We start from the raw sequence: 22,577 nt of genomic DNA, 5'->3' as shown, positions 1-22,577 counted from the left end.
CCAATTACTGCTCAAATGCTATTTTCCCCGCTTGTCTTCCAGTATATAACCTGGATTGCTCACAGCTGTGATATGAGAGAAAGAAGGCAGATGGGAAACATTTGTTAATTATAAATATTTCTTCATTACTTTCATCAAGGGATTTAAGTTAATGTTTGTATTTTGTCTCCAGCACTAATGAGGACATGTTTGCAAAAATGACAAACAATCCCACCAGTGACCTTTTCAGCCATATGCTTGTGCTGATCGGTTCTGATAATTTGCTTATTAGTTGAAGCTTGGCCTCAGTCAGCCAGTTTTACCTTTAGTTTTTTTTAAACAACACTCCAATTAAGTGAGACAAAGCGTGATTGCAGTATGTACAGTATGTACAGCAAAAGAGCGTTAATTACCAAACCATGCTTGGACTATTGAATTCAAGTCAATATTTTATGGCGATGTCAACAAAGATGATTGTAAATTGCTCTAATGCTGCCCAGTCAAAATCCAACACATTACACTCAGACGTACACAATACTTATTATTGGATGTTGCAATGATTGAATAATTATTTTAATTGCTTAAGACTTGTTCTGGCAAACTCAAATACTGTATGTACTCAAGTCATCAATTTAATCAATTTCCCTTCGGGATCAATAAAGTCTTATCTAAGTGTGGTGGGAAAAAAGAAGAAATCAATACACATATGGTAAAACTAGCTTCTTTTACTCATTTCAGACATATGGAATGCCCAACAATAAGCAAAGCATTTCCATCAAAATCAATGAAATGCAAGAATATAAGTCTTTTTTCAACAGTAAAAAACTTGCATTTTGAATACATATACAGTAGGAATGATGGTACCTGTAACCACAGGTGGTAGCTGTCGTTGGGCTGTCCATTTGCGGTGCACTGAAATGTAGCTGTTTGTCCAGCGTTGACCTCCACACCCTTTATGTGCAAGAAGTGAGGGGTATTCACTGGAAGAGAGAGTTGTCAAAGTATGAGAAAGAAAATTAAACATGACTTCTAAAACCATTCATTTCATCTTGATTGCTCAAATGAGTAATGTTTGTAAGAATTACTGTAGAACAGTGATCCAAAGTTAAAAAAAAGCCTAAAAATCAAAAGTATTATTTTCTGATTCACGATGACGCCATGAGATGGAAAAGTGACAGCCCGTGCTGAATATACTGTATAACCTTTTAAGAAAACTGCAAGACTTTAAACAGTTTATTAGATACAACAATAAGAAATCCATTTTAAGAATGAGAAGATAGTCAAACATTGGTTATCTGATTACTGTATATTAGTTTTTTCTCCATTAACAATGTCCTTTTGTACCATTATTTTAATGTGATCTAAAAATAATGGTCCAAAAAACTTGCTCCGAGATGCTGTGGATCTTCCTTAATTTTACTATAAAGCTAAACCACTTTGCAGCTTACCTCACTTAATCTGCTCGTGAATGGAGTATTGTACAAGGCCGCTTACACAGCTCGTGATTTCAGACATCTTTCAGGACTTAAAATGTCAGCAACTCATACAGGCTTCATGTGGAGCTACAGACTGTACAAGAATCAACTTCGTATCTAGTGAGGAGTTAAGATTCCCGTCATTGTTTCCTTCCTTTCAAATCTGGTTGGGCCTACAGATTGCTTTTAGCTGTGTCTTCCATCTAGAAACCGCCTCCAACAGTATGAAACCTGGACCAAATATTTATAAATCTAATCCCTAAAATCTTAATGTTTGTATCCCCCCCCCCCCCAATTTCAGCTTCTCAAAAAAAGTACGTAAGTGGATATTTTCAATAATCAAAGAGACCTCTTATTACTGTAAACCACTCAAGGTGGCATTTTCATTAATAACAACAAAATACCAAAGTATTGGAAACACACACGGCATGGCTCCTGACAGCACTCGTGTACGGCCGATATGAAGTGTGTCAGCAGTGTACCTAAAACAAACTGGACAAGTCTCTTAGCACAAAGAGCCACTACTGTCTGGGCTAGGAGAAAGAGAGGAGCACAGCTCATACTGTACATGACATGCCATCAAGCTGCACTACTGCAAGCCCAGCGATGAGCTGTGTTCAGCTCCTAATCCAGTTCCTGGGAATCTTAGCCGAGCCATTTGTTTCTAGGAATTCTTTGAAAAGTTTTTAACAAATTCAAGAATTTGCTTTAAGCCAGTTATTTTTATATCACATGGCAGAACAATATTCTTGGGAATCTCCTCTTCTTTCAGGTGAGTGCCTGGCCGTTTGGTTTTGTTCTAGAAATCCTTTGAAACGTTCAGAAATCCTTGACATTTTTTTTCTGTGGCGCGAGGGACACACTTCTGATGTGCAGAGCCCAGCACGGTGATGCAGAGCGGTCACTCTGTGTCAGCAGCCTCACTGCACAGCAGAGGTCGAGAGGGGGGAAAATTATTCCAGCTGAATAAAGGTCAAACTCAAGGCAGGCCCAACGGAGAAAGGCCAGACTGCAATTTAGGCAAGACACAAAGGTAAAGAACCGCCTCATGGGATCCCTCATAATCAAGAACCCCAGACCTGTGATTACCATCTCAGGGACAGCACCAGTTATGTCCCCCCAGTGGACCTGCTGGGGTGTTCTGGGAAATTCCAGTCCGAACGGATGTGTGCCACCTTATTTTAATTATTTACAGTGTATTTGATTTTGTGTTTCGTGTTGAATTACTGAATGGCACAGTGTAGGGTAAGGAAATGTACAGTGTTTCCAAATTCATTAAGAGGTAATCCTCAGTTCTTTACTTTGTCATGCTACGCATTTGGTTATTAATTGCTCTAATAAGAGTTTTTAAATCTTTTATTAATTATTATTTCATTGCTGTCCCCGTACACACAAGGGAGAAGCTTCTTCCTCTCCCTCTTGGACCTCTAGCGACAATATTCCCCGTCTTGATTAAAACACACCTGATATTCATTAAAGGACAACAGACTGAATCTCCTATCCCTCCTTCCTCGCTCACAGACACCACTAGGGCAAGTAAGGCCTTCTACTAATAATGAACATCCATGTTCATCAAAGAACATTAAGAACAGTAAATGAGCAATGCTGGAAAGCATCTTCATCAAAGACAATGGGACTGATCTCTCACTATACCAGTATAGCAACACTCCTTTAAAGAGCGGCTTCAGTTAAACCTAAAACAGCGATACAAATGCTTTCCACACATGTACAGGTATGTGCTCTACAGACATACTGTACCCTGACCCCTCTGTGCAGAGAGCAGTGCTGCACTGTTTTAATGGTTTAACTGATGGGCAGTAGAATGCACTAGATTTTAGTGCTCCATATTCTGCATTGGAGCCTTATGGGCTGAAATCCTGGGGGTGGCCATGTTGCTGCACCCTTGAGCAAGGCAGTGCACTCAAATGGCTCCAGAAAATGTCCTGCTGTATAATTGTGTATACTCCAGAGCAACATTTTAACTTTTAAACTTTTATTCTCAATAGACTTCCATGGTAACAATAAATGAATAAAGTTAAAGGATTACAGAGGTTGGATAACAATCCTGCCTTTGCCAAACCTACTATCTCTTTAGAGGACGCATCTTATTTCCGATGTGATGAATGTCAAATAATCATGTCAAACTATCCAGTGCATTCACAGTTATCTTAAATAGTTTTCTCAAATCTAAATTCTTCATGGAGCGCTTTGCAGCATGATGTGCCTTTGAAAAAGAAGTTCTATAACATTCAGATTTTAGCAGATGGTGATCTCTGTGTAGTCCATTTTGAAAAAGCACAAAGTATTGTTGCTGGATAAGGATCATTACATATAGTTAAATACATACAGATTCATAAATCAGCAGAAGCAATGAAAACCAGCAGGCGCAGTATGGAGCTACTGTATATATGACATCCCTGATGGATGGGTTTTCACTGTCACAGAAACATTTAACTTGTACCTTGTAATTAATTTTAAAAGAAATTAAACTCACTAACATTTTTATCTCACAATTTTTAAGCTGTTTGAAACTTCTTTGAATTTTACTTTCTGTTGGCAACAGTCATGATAAATACAGTGCACTGGAGGATCTCAAAGCCCTTATAAGAGGGAGTGACCCATGAGTCCTGAACTCCTTAGGGTGCTCAGATGCATTAGTCAGCATAATGAGATTATCACAAAGGAGAAGGAATGAACAGAGTGAAAATTAGGAAGGTAGGGCAGGTTGAACTGCACAGAGGAAATGTAAACAAAATGCTCTAAAAGTGGCAAGTGATGTAGATAAAATTCTACAAATAACTCTTAGTACAGTAAATAAAGATTCCACATATATAAATAATTTGCTCCTCTGGCATTTACTAATAGTGTGTTAAGTAAAAAAACGAATATGATATATTACTAATAATATAATACTACATGATCGATATTGCAAGTTTTCAACACAAAGTTTAATACAGCAATACAGAACAGACAAGCATCTAGGTTACTGTATAAGAGAAAACAGAATGTCTGTTTGGACAGAAGTCAAAGCTAATCAAATTATGGAAAGTGATTCCAACTTGTGATCTTAATTAACTGACATATTGCATTGTAAAATCAGGCCACCAAGATGTCGATCTTGTTACAAGCTAAAGCACACCAAAAGAGCTGCTCCCTCAGCAGCCATTTTAAAGGAGTATTTAGGAATCTATTCCTTAGTCATAAACTTACATTTAATACATTCTGAACATGATGAGTCTTTTTGTCTTATTGTCGCAACAAATTCACAGGGGCATCTTTCTTTCTAGCAGGTGCATGTTGACAGGACATAGGTCATTATGCTGATTAACTTTTGACATCGTCTGGGTGGATCAACAAGGGGTTTGAGTATGAAAATCCTGGGCTAGTAGCGTGTGTGGAGGAATCGCAGAGTTTACCGCTGCAACAGACGGTTTGTGCCAGAATGCAGATGCCACCTTGTAGGTGTCTATCACCCAGAGCTCGGAAAACCATGAGAAATGTTAATGAGTATGAGTCCAGGATGGTGCACACCTCACAGGCCTCAAGCCTGAGGCAGTTCCAGGAGTGACGTCTCCCCCTCAGCAAGCTAGACAGTGTAGCCGGACTACACCATGTAAACACTAGATTGTTTCATCTAATTGCAAACGACCATTGCTATGACTTAAATTTCCCTTATGCGAATGACATACACATTCTGTTGATCATATTCTTTCCACCTCCTTATATAAGCATTTACTTTTCTCATAATAATGAATGACTTGTCTTTTGAATATTCAGGTCCATCACAAAATAAACTTGCTTCTATAGTTGTTTCCCCATTTATTGTACTTTTTACAAATATTTATGGTGCAGTGAATACTTTCTCCATACCTAGCCTGGAGAACAAGGTGAGTGCCTTGCCCTCACCCAGCCTTTAGCTGAGGGTACTGCTAGAAACAGACCATGACAGAGATCATTTAGAATTCCTAATCCATCCCAGACACACAAGTCATCACAGGGGGAATTTTACAGAAAGGAAAGTCTACAGAAACAACCAAACAAGTTTCATGTACATTTTGCTTCTCACTGAAGAGCCAGCTTCTTGCTTTTCATGATTAAATGGTCTCTATAACCATGGTATTGTTGTGAACGGCTTTGAAGGCCTTAGATGCGATGAAAAAGCGCTGTGTAAACTGAAACTTTTTGTTGATAAATATGTAACAAATAAAAAATTTCCCCTGAAGAGAACCAATGCATCTTCAAAAGTACAAGACAAAGGGGGCAAACAAGAATATTGTTTAAATTGGTACGCTGCCAGCTATCAAGCAGACATTCTGGCTACAGTCAGACCAGGAACAATAAAACTCGTTAGTCTGCAAATTACTGTGGCCAGGCAGGAACATCTGTCAACCCCTCCACTGCATGTTACTGTGCAGAGTCTGGCTTATGTCTAAATCGAGTGCTATGAATTAATGAACAAGGAAGAATGCAGAAACTTTTATTTGACACAACTTGGTTCGCCTTTCCAAAATCCATCTTCTGTACATGTACTGAGCCTTTTATTTACCGTTGGAAGAAATCTACAAACTGACTCAGCAGTTTTACATTTCACCGTTAGTCTGCTAAATGCATTGAAAATAAAAAGAAACACTGACTCTGTATGTGCTCCAGATTGTAGAGCTTTCCTTTTTATAGGATATCATTAGAATTACTGACATGACATTAAGAGATTGGGTTATTCCTTTTAACACATTTAAACCAAATATTATTATAATAAAAAATGTTGACATCAATTGCAGCTCACCATCACTGTTAAGAAAACAGTAGTTACAATTATATTCACGCTTTGGCTAGGTTTTAAAGTTGTATTTAAGGGAATAAAGGGAAACTAGTTCAAAAGTTCTGAAACAAGTTTTGAGTCGCATTATCCCACTCACCCCCAATCTTATACTTGATTGGTAACTCTCATCTTTGAATTCACCTTTAATTTTCAATCAGGTGATAAATACTCTTACAATGGTATTGACAAGAGCATCTATTTTAGGCCTGTGCAGAATTAGGGTTACAAGACCCATTAAATGTTCACTGCAGTTATACTTCTATTCACACTTCAAATGACCAAATTAAGAGCGTCTACCCATGAGAACAGGTTCTGTTAAAGCTTTTCATGTCACCTTTAAGAACCTGTTTTTATCCCTAACTGTCCTAAAGAACGTAATCTTATCAAATTGGAAAAACGGCAAAACAGCGTCACATGATCAGTTTCTTTACTTATCAACACAACACATTTTCCCCTCAAAAGACTTACTGCATCTCCAGGTAATAAACTCAGTGAATATTTTATACTCACCTTCACTGGAAGAGTGTTGACTGCCTGGCTTCCTACACTCTGACCAAAACTGCAGTTCTTAAATACTTGAGTACATGGAAAATGGGGTACAAATTTCCCCCTGTGCCCCTCTCAGTCACGAATCAATGGCTAACATAACTTACAGATCTCTCCCTTACATATTACACAACTGCTGCTACAACACTGCTTGAACCCATACAGCAGAAGTAATAAAGTACAGTATAATAATAAAATGGAAGGTTATGCAGCTGAAAGCCTAGCTGGGTGGTGAGACATGTTGCGTGAGGGGGGCCATGACAACAGCACAGAGTCATCAGCTGGTTTTGAAAGGTTTCAGTGGGCAGGACTGTGTAAGAGCCAGGGTATTCCCCACAGCTGGGAAGAGAGGTGATCTAATGGGAACCGTGTACAAGCCATTTCTATGGGTACAGCTGGCAACTGGTGAGGAAGACCACCTTATATTCCTGTTACAACAGTTCTGGTACGTGAATTACAATGCTTCAATGCTGCTGGCAAAGCCAAGAGGAAAACCTACTTCTCATGTAAAACTGGGGGAGAATTTTCTCTTCTTTGCAGGGCATTGACACAGAGCACAAGGCCGAAGCTACACCAGAGTGGCTCAGGAGAATGGAATTGAGTGGCCCAGACAAATCCCTGACATGAATCCTATCCAGAATCTATGGAAAGGCATGAAAAATGTCATCTTTAAGTGATCCCCATGAGAGAGGTTGAGCAAACCTGCTAAGAAAAACTGGCAAAAACTGTACCAAGCCAGTGTACGAAAGTGTTAGAAACTCACCTCAAAATAATATAATTACTGTTCATTTTGGCTGTAAGTTCTGTGCTTTCACCAAATGTGTGTCCAGGGGTCTGAATACTTATGCAATCAACATATTTCAGTCTTTCTCTACAGTTTATGCTCACATTTACTGCAATCTATACTACCCTTAGAAGTCTTTTGTTGGAGGATTCAGGTTCTAAATATTACATTTAAAAAATGTATATGCACAATTTTGCAATTTCACAAAATGAAACGTCATAGGAAAAGACTGAATATCACTATCTTTGAAAAAATTATTCTAGGCTTTTCCCTTAGTTTGCTCAATGGTTCATCAGGTAAAGAAGCACATAGTAAAATGAGGCCATCTCTTTGATTCAATTAAATTTCACTTAAACAATTGTTTATAGAATCCATTTTACAGTATATAAAATGACATTTAGCATCTCATAAAGAATACCTCTAACCATGTCTCAGGAAGTAGGATTTGACTCAGGGAGATGAAAACTGAAGATTTCCAAGAGATTGAAAAATGGAGATATTTGCTTTTTATTGTTTTGAATGGAGATTTTCATTAGGAGATATTTGCAGATGTCAAGGACAATATCGTTCTTAGTGCAGAAGATGACTAATGCCATAGGCATCTATTGGGATTTGAAGGAATAATAATATTCCTTTATTCTCCATTATCACCATGCAAAGCAACTGACAGAAATGACAATTTCCTTTTTGTTTTACATACAAATTTTGAAACCTATTTTCACAGCTGGGTTTACTCAAGCTGCCTGGGTAAGGTTCCCTGCTCTAGGGCACAGTACTAGTACATTTTACTAATTTGTCCGATGCTTTGATCCTAAGTGACAAACATTTGCAAGTATGGATATATTTGAAATACATCCGAGTCTTGTAAGACAACATAATACATATTATAAAGCAAGCAAGTAAATGTGCTGCTAAACAAGAATTCTCCAGTACCTATTGATTGGCTGCTACGATTTGTGTATCCAAGACAGGATTTCAAAGAAATGCATATACAGCACCTGGACGAAGTTGAAATATTTGGTTAATGTTGGGCAACTTAGGTTTTAACCATCTCTTAATTAAAAGAAGGTCATAAAATGACCAGACAAGCAAGTAATTGCACACATTATAAACATAATTTGAATTGAAAAACACTGGCAAGGAAAATTACCTAAATGAAACTGGAAACATCTGTTTCTGTCATGGCCAGACCTTGCAATGTATTTTAATGAGCTTTATACAAAGCTCTTTTCATCATTTGGGAACTGCCTCTCTCAAAATGACAAGAGAATACGTTTTCTGAGTTGCTGTCTACTGTATTAGAAAGTAGTGATTGCTGTCAAAGGGCATCATGAAACAGAGAAGCAAGTCTTCTTTATGAACCTATCTTTCTTGGAGAGGTGATGGACTTACTGCATTGATGTCCCTGAAGCTGCACATCTCTGATGGCCAAGAGTCCATGTTGTCCTGAGGTCAGTGCTTCAAACACGATCTGGAAAATGAGAAGTCCCATAAGTCCCTCATGGTGATTAGAGACACAGGTGGAGTTCGTTAAAGTGTTATGTTAGTGTACACTGAAAGAAATTCTTTCACACATTTGAAGTAAATCTAAGAAATTGATTGAAGATTAATTATGAGTGACTCATTTATTCTACAAAAGGCTGTGTAACAAAGGAAGATGCTGCCAAAATCAAATATCTACTTGAGTTGGTCTTGTAACAGAGCGACAAGATGCAAAACACAAATCATTCCGCTTACACTGCGTAGAGTAGAGGTTTATTGCCATATGTACCTGTACACTGGAACGCTTATTTGCGCTGATCTCTCGGGACATACACAGTACAACACCACCACACAATGAGAAGAATACATTCCAAAAATAATTAAAAACAAGAAAAATAAACGTTATGGACAATAAATGTGCAGTAGTGAGAAAACAAAAAACAGGTAGACCATGCAAAAAGTGCGTAGTGCAGATGTGTATTGAGGCCCTGCAGTCAGCTGTTGAGGATGTGCACTGCAGTGGGATAGAAGCTGTTCTTGAGTCTAGTGGTCCAGCTTTAACAGTGTGGTACCGCTTGCCAGAGTGCAGGGGGGGGAACAGTCTGTAGTTGGGATGGTTGAGATCCTGAATGATGGATTGGGCTTCATTGTGACAGCGGATGGAGTGATTCTCTCCAATTGATGGTAAATCACATCTTATAATCCTCTGTGCCATTGCCACAACCCTTTGTAGTGCATCTCTGTCATGCACTGCAGTATTGCTGTACCACACAAGTGAGGACAATTCCGTTTGTGTAGATGAATGACTATAGCACCACAGCACTATGACTATAGCACTGAGACTTGAGTCTTAAGCTCAAATGGACAAATGTACCTTAACCAGCATTAAACTGGACTGCAATACAATTCAAACCATCTGCCGTAGTTTTTTTTCCCCCCAAACAGTCGAAATTGTGAAATTCAGAAATCATGTTTTAAAGAGAAAGACTGTCAGCAGGTCATTGTGGAAACAGAACAAGGCCCAGCTGAATAAGTTCTACAGAAGGTCGGAAAGGCAAAACTGCGGCTCTCAGGGTTCAGGTTTAATAGGACAGTGGGGTATATGGAGCAAGCTACCAAGCCATGCTGCTTAAAGTGCCTCACCGGCCTCTCTGGAGAACTGGCTAGATGACACCCTTGGACAAGCAGATATAACAGCAAGCCAAGCATCCTCTCATTTTTAACTTCAATGTACAGTATTCTTCCCTATACTAATGGATTGTTATCATTACTGCTTCTTTTCCATAGCAGTCATCCGCCTTAACCAGAACACGAACTCAGGATCCAGAGTGTACAGTATGTAATTGTGAACCAGTGCGTGCTCTCTGAGTGAAGTGCACATGTACTATTGAATAGTTTCTATCTATGTTTTGGCACCACGGCACTAGCAATTCTGATCCTTCTGGGCAGGGTATCAATGTTTTGTATGGACCTAGACTTTGGTGAAACATCTGTGAAGCACAATGTTGGGCTATGTAGCCTTTGCAAATCCATGATTGATTAAAAGAAACATTCTGACCCTGGAAAATGAGTTAAATTAAATAGACAGTATACTGTACGTTTCATGTTAATTTAAAAATTCAACTATTTTGTCTTAATCAACTAACTGTTGCATCACACCAAAGACACCTTCTGCTAACAGATTAAGTGATAATCCATCTGATCACCGTTAAGTAACACTCACACATGACAAAGTAGCACAAAAATATTAAAACACAGGACCTGATTTAATTGTGAAGTGTACGTTTGCCTCTTTTTTCTCCATGATCTCCATACCTTTCAGAACCTGAAAACTTCCTCTTACGTGGAGCACAAAGGGAAATCATTCCCTTACATAAAATAATTATTTTAACCTGCTGAAAAAATTACAGTATCGACTACTTCTACATCTGACCAAAGCAGATCATTTCCCAGATAATGATCATCTTATTCTTCTACAAATATTCGAGTTGCTTATCAGCCAGGAAGCAACTGGTTAAACATTTCTGACTACCTGCCACAAAACATTATCTGTATCAGTATGGATGTTAAACAGGAAACAAGGAAATCAGTCAAGTGACACTACTCTGATCCTCCCTTCCTCTGTAATGAAAAGGACATGAGCTCATTACACATTAAGTTACTTATTGTTCACTCATTTACAAATGCAGTTCAATCTGCTCTTTAAACTATACAGTATATTTGAGTGTGTGTTAAACTAAGTTTACCTTGAAAAGATGACAACCTTGAACCTTTATCATAAATTTAGGGAAGACCTTGCTCAAAAATGTTTTTTAGGAAAAGAATTGCAATAAATAGTAAAATGCATTTACCTTGTAAAGCTTGTTCACTGTACCACAATTTCTAACTTCAATCATAAAACTGAGGGTCATTAGTAAATCCTTTAGTAATTTCTCAGTTTTTCTTTGTAAAATGAACATTCACTCTGACTCCTGTAAAATGGGATTGTTCAACATTTCAAGTTCAAGTTTATTGTCATTATACTCATATACAGGTATATGGTATAACGAAATGCTATTTAGCTAGGTCTCGAACGATAAGTAGTACAAAAAACAACAACAATACAATTGTATAAGAAAAGAAAGACAGAGACAACAAGCAGTGTGCAAAACAACATCAGACGTGGAAAAATCATACATCAACAGAATGAAATAAAGGATAGAAAATGATGGGGAGTGAACTTCTTGACATGTGAGGTAGAGGTAGATTTCAATGTGTTTGAGTTTTTGGTCAGAGAGAAGGCACTGTGAGGTTCAGATCGTAGGTGAGAGGGGCTGGGAGTTTAATAGACAGTGCGGAGGTAAAAACTGTCTCTTGAGTCTGGTAGTCCTTACTGCACCCTTGACTGCTTTTCAAGGTATATGTTTAGATTTACCAGATTATAAAAACAATAGTAATTTGAATAAGCAGAGCAACACTTATTTTGATTTTATGTTTTATATACAACACGTTCGTGTCATATCCTTGACCTGTGAAGGCGGTCGATGGGCCTTCTGGTTTATAAACTGCACAGTTATTTATTGCACTGTTGCCTCTGGTATGTACAGTACATCTATCTTGTACTTCTAAAAAATAAAAAATAAAAGAAAATAAATGACCAAAAGAAATAATTGTTAATCAGTCTAGATTATACAACTAACACAAGCTAAATGGGACAAATGACCTCATTTGTAGTGTATTTGTAGTGGGAAGGCCATTGGTAAATGATTCTACAGTATTAATATATATGAAGTTTCCTGTTCTATCAGTCCATCCATTCATATGCATGCTATACTGTAGGTTAGTTGTTCCAATTCACACAATACAGCTTTCACTTATTGTTCCTCATCAGGGAAGAACAACCAAAAGGGAATGAAATCTGGAGTAACTATAAAGTAACTTAATTCATTCTCTTAGGTAAACACACTTTTAGACATTTTTAAACTTTGTTAATGGCAGAACATCATTCCATTAACTCCAACAGAAACAGAAGTGCCGCACAAGGTTCGGACAACATCTGACATCAGAAGGTGCCGCACACAACAAAACAATATTAAAATATGGAACAAGTAATAGGTTTATTCCCTGCTGAAAAGAGAAGAAAGAAAACACAAAGTTTCGGCCATGGAGCCTTCTTCAGGTGTGAGCTGTGAAGAAGCCCCCACACCTGAAGAAGGCTCCATGGCGGAAACGTTGTATTTTCTTTCTTCTCTTTTCAGCAGGGAATAAACCTATTACTTGTTCCTTTTGCAGGTACCCAACTGAACAACTTCAATATTAAAATATTACAATTGCTGTTTAAAATTAATAAAATATTGATAGAAAAATTCACTATGAATTTTGTACATAACAATGAGTACTTCTGTACCAAAGGTTTACTAGAGTTCCAGGGCACACAGGTGAAATGTACAGTATCTACAGTACAATAGCCTTCACCAAATAAAACACAATCACCCTGCATTCATATTGTTTTTTTATAATTGAAGAAGCATTATGATTTACAACATTACAAGCTGTAACATTTTCAAGCTAGTGCGGCTTTTGAGTATGATTTAAGCTAGAAATAAATTTATAATCGTTTAAAGAAATCTATCAAGTATAGCGTCATACAATAAAAACAAGTATTGAGAGGGACTCCTTCTCCCTCTTCTGTCACTATTAAACAAATGAACAGATACAATTTCTATCAGAATTCACACAATAAGATGGAGCACATTCACTGAAATCTGTTGCCAGTCTTTTTCTTGCTATTATTCATGAGAACAGACAAGAATTTTTCTTGCATTTGAATTAGCTTAATATGTCTAACTTCACTAAATAGTTCAAAAAGCTATTTCACATCCATTTTTTGAATAAGGCCTAGAAAATGAGTCACACAAAGCACTCTAATTAGTGTCATTTTCATGAGCTGACATTGTCATCTAGGTCACTTGGAGACATCTTTATTAAACCATTAAAATTAGTTTTAATTGATTTAATAAAATTCTGTAAATGAAATGTCTCCTGTGCGCCTAATTTTGGAGAACAAAATGAAGAGTGTCATGACCTGTTATGGCTATTAGGATTATACGGTAAATATACAATAACCCTAATCTCATTTTATTGTTTTCGCTTGCTCACTGGCATTTTATTATGTTAATTTCATTAACATCCTAGGAGGGAAATTCTAAATGAAGTTACAGTAGTTCTTGGCCTGAGATATGCCCTTAAGCATTTGATACAGAGTGATTAAAAGATCTACATGCCTTCAACTTAAAAGAGGAAATGGACAAGTGGAAACTGGGAGGATTTGTATTGAGGAGCTGAGCGTCTCTTGAATAAGATACAATACCACCATAGTAGATTCCCAGAGATCCTTCAGGAAAAGCCAGATTAAATCATCAGATCAATAAGCTACTGTACAAGAACAAAATGAGTATAAAGGGCGTTTTGTAACTTTCTTAGGAGCTTATATCACAGTGAAAACCAATAAAAAGTTTGTTTTGGAATTACATTTGGAAATTGCTTGAAGTAAAAATAAAACTAATTTTAAACCCCTTTCCTGGCAAATCATTTAAAAACTGACTTTTCCAGTTCCTTTAATGTGTGTTTTATAGTAATGGAAAATAAACTTCATCCTTGACATTATCTTTCAAACAGAAATACTCAAACTTTCTTAAACTGCGGTGGCAACATTTTACATGAACTTCTCCAGCTAAATAATAACACAGAGCATTAATTGCATAAATAAAGTAGGAAGAAGAAAAAAAAGAATAAAACAACTCTGGGTTCTTAAAAAGCTTCATGTTCACCATGACAAGTTTATTATAATAAAATCCAGAAGATGTCAAAACTAAATGCTTAAAAACAAACTATAATATAACCCGAAAAATTACTGGGGTTGGCATAGCCACTAGCTTCAGTAACGCATCACAAAATACTTCAACGCAATCCACCTTGATCTTGCAGCATACTATTAAGAGGGAAAAATAAGTATATAATTTTATTGTCACGTCTCACATAAAAGGGTTTTATTTTTTAGTGCAAAGAGCAATGCGTTTGACAGACTAAATGCCATATGCCTGGCAGATGTCCTTTAATGATAATTGCTATACCTTGTTTTTATGTATAATGCCATATTCATGATTACCCTTCATTTAACATCCTAGAAACTTAAAGTAGATACTTCAAAGTAGTCAAAACCTGCACTTCCCATGTGATCAACCAAATGTTATCTCCACCATCTAAACATTGGACAAGACCATCCGAAATGGGATTCATTTCTCAGGTAAGGCCTCTTCATTTTTCCTTTCTGCCATTTTCAGAAAACACTGTATACCGTGCAAACAGAAATTCAAATAACCAGAAAACAAACATGAACAAGTCTGCTTCAGGATATTGCTGAAGGAAATCATTTATTCATATTTGCTTTGCTTTGCTCATGTAATCTAAACAAATTAGCACTGGTCATGACCCAATCTTTTAGATTCTAAAAGCAAAAAACGATAATTAGACGGAAACAACTTTGTACTGACCAAGTGGCTGAATAAAAAAAAAGCCCTAAAATGCACATATTATTTGACAAGAGGAATTTCTCAGAAAGCAAGGGCCCCTTTGCCAAATTTGGAAGGCTGATGTCCATGCACAAAACTGCCACCGTGCAGCCCGGAGATGATGACTCATAACAGTAACATGCGAGGTGGTTGGGACACAGACCTCAGAGCTGTCTGGAAAGGTTTATTGGTCTTCTGTGTTAATAACCAACATTATTGCTGTGCAGAAGCACTCCTGCTGTTGGACTGTTAGAAGCTGCTGCCTGTGCCTGGGTCACAAGTACTTCCTGTCAGCTGTTAGCACGGCCGGAGTCTAACGATGGTGGATAGAAAGAGCCTGAACACATTTGCCACTTTCCACTGCAGCTTTCCTACCTGTACACATTCTCTCTGTCTCCCATTGTTCCAGTATGACCAGAGCCACTGGCCTATATCCACACACACACACACCCAGCTTACATGTGCACGCTCACCTGCACACTGGGGAGGGTGATGAAGGGCACAGTAAGGGGATACGAGAGGTCATACCTTCCATGCCAACCTCTCGTGATCGCCATGCTCAAGCCATGGATTACAAGCATAAAAATATGTTTAGGAGATTCAATGTAAACTTCTAAGTGATGCAGCATCAAAAGAAGGGCAATTCACTGAGACTTCAAAACAGTGCGAGGAATCAGACTGAAGTGAAATATAAAATATACTGAAATGATATCAATATAAATATAATATACCACCCTGCTGAGGTAACCTAGAAAGCAATATAATCTCCAAAGCTGAGAAATGGCCTTTGCTCTTAGTCTCAGTGAAAGAGAAAAGAATACCCTGTAATTACAACATAAAAGACAAAGTAATCCAAGTACCAGGTGGCTTCATTTTGACAATCGCTTACAGTACCCTGTAATTATAGACACATATAATTAGTTTTACGCTGCTAATTAGATATAGTTTTGTAAATTAAGAATTCTATTAATAAACCATAAAGTATTAAGGAAGTCAAAACTACCTTTGAACTGATTATCCACATTACAGTTTTAGTGTTAATAGAATAAATGTGTGAATATAAATGTACAGATTTGCAAAAACAGATTGCCAGACTTCTCAAAACACCTTGAGATGCATTTAGAGTTGTTCATCGGTGTTTCCTGTTGAGTGTAGTGAGCATGTGTGGAGGTCTAACCTGTACTTCTGCTTGCGAGAATACAGCGGATCTACAGTAGTGGACAGGTCAATTAAAAATGTGAACCTTTTCAAGAGCAGTAATATCCTTTTTGTAACACTGTGGCTACAGTTGTACGCTACATTGTAAAAGAGATTTTAGAAGTGCACTGCATTAGATTCTGCACATTTTATACTTACTGTGTATCTATCCTAAACCTATTTCCTCTTGCAAACTGAATTCTGGAAACTGGTTTTAAAGCATTTCATTGCCAGCAACACCACTGTATGCTGTACTGTTCGTGCATTGATAAATAAACCATAATTGATTGATTGACGACTACACTCTCCAGAAACGAAGAACTATACATTCATTCAGACATACATGAAAAAAAAAACATCAAACAAACAAAAATAACTAAAAATAGATTAGGCTCTACTCTTTAATAAAGCATTTAATTCACAACAGAAACTGCCTTATTTAATGGCAATGCATTTAAGATGCACAGTACAGGGTAAGTGCGCAACTGGAGCTAGGATTCCACTCATGTCCTCCGGGCATCTCCATGAGCCAAAGGTAAAACCGCCCTGCCAGTCAAGACCAGTCAAGCCACCCTACAGGTCCAAGGTGCCTTTCAAGCTTGCCAGTGCCTGATTCCGCCTCTAAAGGCAAAACAGCTTTGGCTTGAATATAGGTCACGGCTCTGATGTGCTGTGTATTGTACAGTAGGAGCAGAGATTTGATCCACATCCTCTGCACTCCTCCAAGTCCATAAGTGTCAAACCCAATGAGTCAAAGGCACCAGTCAGCTAACCCAGGGGACTGAGACTGCCTTCCCAGCTCCAGAGCTCTGACTGCTCCAGACACAAATATCAAATAGACCCCATTATACAGCGGAATAGCCGATACACTGGAAACAGCATTTTATTGAAACATTCACTAAAAGAATCAGCATATACAGGACAGAATGCCATCTAATTTAAACGTAATTAATAGTTTCTTAGCTGTGCTAACATGCATTATTCACATAATTACTCATTTTTCTCTTTAACTACTTTCTTTTTAGTCACAGTTTTTTATCTGCATCATCATTACCTGAAGGCATTATTATTCTTCAAAAGAACATGATCCCCACTGTTTTTTTATTTTTCTCACACCATTAATGGCTAGCCAGTATATGTACAGCTTTCTATACAGATAATGCTAGGTGTCCCTGCTATTTATTCTAACTTGGATCCTAGTTTTGCTCTGGGTGTAGTAAAGTAATCCGCTTGCTCACAGGGGGCAATTTTTTTATAATAGGGTAAATGGGACTCTTTGTCAATTTCTTTTCAACCTTTACAAGTAATAAGAGTCAAGAAAACTCACATCGGGCTGGTTTTAAATCTCATACTGGGCTCTTTTATTGTAGTGTTTGGTATGAGCATAAAAAAAGAAAAACAGGTTCTTTTTGGGTTGAAAAGAACATTTTGTCTTTGCCAGTGTAACAGTTCATAGAAGTCTTTAACATGGTTGAAAGGCAAAACTACAATTTTAGGGTAGATTTTAACCATGTGCTATAGTCTGCAACCTGTTGAGGAAGTAGTACTAGATTTTTACGAATTCTGTGTTAAAAGACCATTTAATAATTTTATAATGACACAGAGTTTGGTAATCATCCTATTTTGGCTTCATGTTCACGAACTGCACACGTTTCTGAAAAACAAAATAAACCATATTGTATACTGTATGTCTGGTGTTGCTGTTGTTCGTTAGAAAAATCTTTAATAAAACTATTTAAGCAAGAACCTATGTTCTAAAACCATGCTTACTATTCTTTCAGATCCTAATGCCATCAAGATAATTCCCTAGTTCTAATTGTCGTTTCACAAACACTATCCATCCATCCATTTTCTAACAGTTATAATTCCTGTTCACAAAGGAGCCAGAGCCTATCCCAGCAAGCAACAGGCGCAAGGCAGGGTACACCCTGGGCAGGACACCAGTCCCCCGCAGGGCAGACAGATACACTGACACAAATCCGCACACACTCACACCCGGACCAGTTCACCCAGAAGCCCGTGAACCTACCAGTATGTCTTTGGTCTATGGCAGGAAACCGGGGCACCCAGAGAAAACCCACACAAACACGGGAAGAACACACAAGCTCCACCCAGATAGCAGGTCCAGAACTGAACCCAGGGCCCCGGCGCCGCGAGGCAGCAATGCTGACCACTGCGTTACCGTGCCGCCCTCCTTAAAATCACATTAATAGAAGCAGAAGCCAAGCCTAATGGACTATAATCAAATGGTACACCTCATCGGAACACACACCCTCTACGGCATACTACTACTGCAAATCAAACAAAAGCAGGTGACAATGATGAAAACTGAAGGAACTGTGCCCCAATCTCTGCACGTTGAAGGAAAATCCTTTTCACACATCAGTTCTTGGCCTTACCTGATAGTAGTTTGGCCAGAAGGTGCTGACTGCAAGCTCCACCTGGTTCCATGAGTGTGAGGCCGGCGCAGACATGTTCCAGACAGGACTACCCAGAGGGCCATTGTTGGCCTTAACATACACGCTGAGCACACCAGGGACTGAACCTTCTCTGCCAGACACATAGAACTGAAAGATGACGCAATGGGTGTCATTCTCTTTGAGCTGTGGCATCAGGAACTGTGCCTTCTGTCCCGCGAACTTGCCAGAGGTGTTAACCATCATGAAGGCTGAACCTGAAAAAAAAACAAACACAGGGTGCTTGAGATTCTTCATTGGATTTTATCTGCGGTCTTGCATCTTTCTCTAGTGTCCACACTATAGCTGTGGGTAGGATTTTATTCTTCTTGGATACATGTTAATTTTCAGAAACACTGTTTTATTATGCCAATTACTGATGATATCCATCTATTAAAACTAATTTTTGCTTTCTTGTGAAGAACCATGGTTGTGACTGCGCATGAGCACCAGCACTGAAGTTCTGATTAAACATTTTCAGTTTTCAATTTAACAAAGCATGTATATATCTATTTTAACTCCAAAAAATTGGAAAGTGGTTAATGCTTTTACAAGGCACCATCAATGTTCAATGTGTCTTATATAAAAATAGGTCAACATCTGACATTCAAGAAGGCAAAGGAATATTGCCATTTTTTACTAAATTAGCTGTTCCAGAATGAATGTAGCATGCAACACCACAGCACTGTAAAAAAGCCTGTTGATGGATAACCACAGGATTACATGTACATCAACATGAATATCCTAGACACAGAAGTAAAATTGTTCTTGTGAAGCAGTTTTCATGGAGTTCTACAGGCACAAACAGCTGTCGCTGCAGTCTCTTCTGGTTTTACTACGTGATCCCTTGAAGCAGGTTTAATTGAAAAAATGCATTAAAAGTAAAATAAAAAAATCATAATTTAATCAAGTATAATTCTCATTCCTCTTGTTTTTTTACTTTATACATCTAAAAGCAGAAAAACAACAGTGCAGTATTACAGCAGCAACCTCTAGCTTTCTTAATTGCTTTAAACAAAAACACTTTGTCAATCCAAATCTCATTCTCTTTGTAAAATACCACAAGCTGAATAATTTCCATTTCTAAACACTTTACAGTGCATATTGCAAAATACCAATACCAAACAAGTATCTGTCTACATACTGCATTCCTAAGATTTGTAATTTTATTAAGTTACCAATTATGTTTTGATCGCGTCATCATAACTCTAAATTTAAGCTGGGAAATTTAACTACTTGAGAGGTGGGCAAAGACAGAGAAGAAATTCTGCTTTTTATTTTGCGAGACAGTACAGAAGCCTTCATGGTTTTGTGTTTCTAATAAATAGAATACATGCAGAAAGACATCAGACCTTTCGGCTCTAATTTTGTAAACTAGTACTGCCTGACAGCTAGCTCTACAGATGTGTAACTAGAAGAACAACTGCTTCAGCTTATAGCGCTAAATCGTGCAACTATATGCTGCCTTCACGAAAAGACCATTTGACATATCAATAACTCAGAAAGACTGCTTGCCTGTGAGCCCTGTGTTACGAGTAATTGCTCCAATTTCATGTGTCTTCAGGCACAGATAACTAGCAAGAGATCCGTCATATTTATAGAAATTAAATGAGAACAAAAACATTTTGCAGTTCCCTGTCAAGACTCTGTAGGCAAGTGGTGGCTCAATAGGATGTTGAAGGACTACAGTGTCTTTGAGCGTAGTACCACTGGAGCCATTTCTGCTAGCTGTCAGCAAGAGCTTTATGTAAAACAAGTTATTGTGGTTTCACCTTCAATGTTATTAAATCACTCCTGAAAACACCGCTATCAATCAAGCCTTGTCTTCTGCATGTTAAACAGGCATCTCATCTAGTACACTTGTACAACACAAATTTGGAATAGCTGTGTTTATGAAGACAAACATCTTAATAGCCTGTGGGCAAGCTCTTTAAGGTAACAAAATCAAACAAGCCCACTAACCACAATGGGTTTGTAACTCTCTAATTAATACTTTCTGTCATTGAAGCCAACAATTAACTACTGTATACTATGCAAACCCACAGTTAAACAAAAAAGGTTTTAAGTGTTTGTAAAAAGGTGCACATCTGATGAATTTATTAGAATACATTTATTAGAAACAATGCAAAAAAAATCATTCTGCTGCTACATGTCTAGGTCATGACATGCCAGGTGTGTCCAGCTAGTTCACTCATCCTCACTGGTAATGTACTTAATGGCAGCAGCTATTTTGCAGTAGGAAGAAATATTTTACCCGTTTATGTAGAAGAAAATGCTGCTTATACTTATCAGGCAGTGCTTCGCCAGCATGAAAATGACCCAAAATATCTGGTCATCTTGAGATCTCGAAAATCTTAAATCAATCTTCAGATTGTAATCCAACTGAGAATGCATTATGAAGAAAAACTGAAGTCAGAATACATCAGGAACACATAGTGGATACAGCAAAGGCTCAATTATGTAATCAAATGATTACACAAAGGGTATGGTGAATTCGAGGACTTACAGACATCATCTAGTTATAGCTTGAAAGGCAAACGCAGCCAAATACTGACTTCTAAAGTCTAAAACATACTTTAAGTCTTTAAGTGAATGTCTCGATATTTTGGTAACCCTTGTAATGAACAAAAAGTATGCTTTTGTTCTAATATGATCAAACGTATGCATGGAATCAGTGGACATTAAAACCTACATTATAGTGTACTCATCACTTATAACTTCATGACCACCAGTGCAAATTGCTTGATTGTAATGAGAAATTAAGTCTTGACAGATGTGCCAATATTTTTGGAGGGCAATGTATAAAAAGTACAGCTATGAATAAAACAAATGACACCTTGAAATAATATGTTCATTCATGTTTTAGACAACGTTTGTAGCCTTGATTAAATTACAAGGCACAGTGTTAAATTGCTTGTTTTTAATTCCCTAGCCAACCTATCGCAAATTAGAATGATTGTTATTGATCTCTGTTAACAGAGCACAACATAGTAAATCGATCTTCTTGGTAATGGTATTGTTTGAGGAGTTCAGATGACTCTGACAGGTTCTGGAATTGCAGCTTAAACAATTGCTCTTTGCTGAACTCTTTAAAGACCTACTGTAAGCCACTTCAAAAAGCAATTTCCTTATGAACTGTTCAACAGACGAATCGGTGATATCTTTTGTTTTGATTGTATTTTGCATAATGCAATAGATAGAATGTGATGTTTTCATATTGTTTCACAACAGCTTTAAATTGTTAAAGGGATGGTTTATCAAATTCTCAAATGACTGCACATTTGCTTATATTATTTCACAACAGCAAGGGCGCAGGATGAATGTATGGTGAAAGAAAGCATTTTTCTGGTCCAAGGAGTAACTTAGTACTTCTGTTTAGCAACCCAGTAAACCCCCCTGGAAACTCACAATCTTATTGTTATGCATGTACCCTTGTGCCAATTTTCAACACACAATGCACTCTTATGAAATAACTGTGAAACAACACCATCTGTCATTACTGAATATTTAGACTGATTCTATTTTTATAAGGTGTTTATGTTCTGCTCACAATATTTAACTACAAATGCAGCAGGGTCAAAACAAAAACTACAGTTCGGGTAAACTGATTTGTTTAATTAGGATCCTACAGTAAATGAGAAGGTGAAATTATTAATAATAATAATAATAATAATAATAATATTTGCTTACACTTATATAGCACATTTCTGGACACTCCACTCAAAGCGCTTCACAGGAAATGGGGATCCCCTCCACCCCCACCAATGCGCAGCCCCACCTGGACAATGC

General features: G+C 37.6%; 1 protein-coding gene across 7 annotated transcripts in view; it reads right to left on the bottom strand.

The window, feature by feature from the left end:
• Positions 1–22,577, bottom strand: part of ptprma (protein tyrosine phosphatase receptor type Ma) — a 238,809-nt gene that overhangs the window by 136,303 nt on the left and 79,929 nt on the right. For all 7 annotated transcript variants that reach the window (XM_069191608.1, XM_069191610.1, XM_015353612.2 and 4 more), the window contains exons 3-5: positions 18,732–19,006; positions 8,996–9,074; positions 844–959 (exon numbers count right to left, since the gene is read on the bottom strand). In XM_069191608.1, coding sequence (XP_069047709.1) covers positions 844–959; positions 8,996–9,074; positions 18,732–19,006 — 470 coding nt within the window. The remainder of the gene's footprint in view (positions 1–843; positions 960–8,995; positions 9,075–18,731; positions 19,007–22,577) is intronic.

This window comes from Lepisosteus oculatus, chromosome 6 (assembly GCF_040954835.1).
Source record: "Lepisosteus oculatus isolate fLepOcu1 chromosome 6, fLepOcu1.hap2, whole genome shotgun sequence".
Lineage (NCBI taxonomy): Eukaryota > Metazoa > Chordata > Actinopteri > Semionotiformes > Lepisosteidae > Lepisosteus > Lepisosteus oculatus.
Note: the sequence above shows the minus strand (reverse complement) of the source record. Positions and strands in the feature narration are given on the sequence as shown.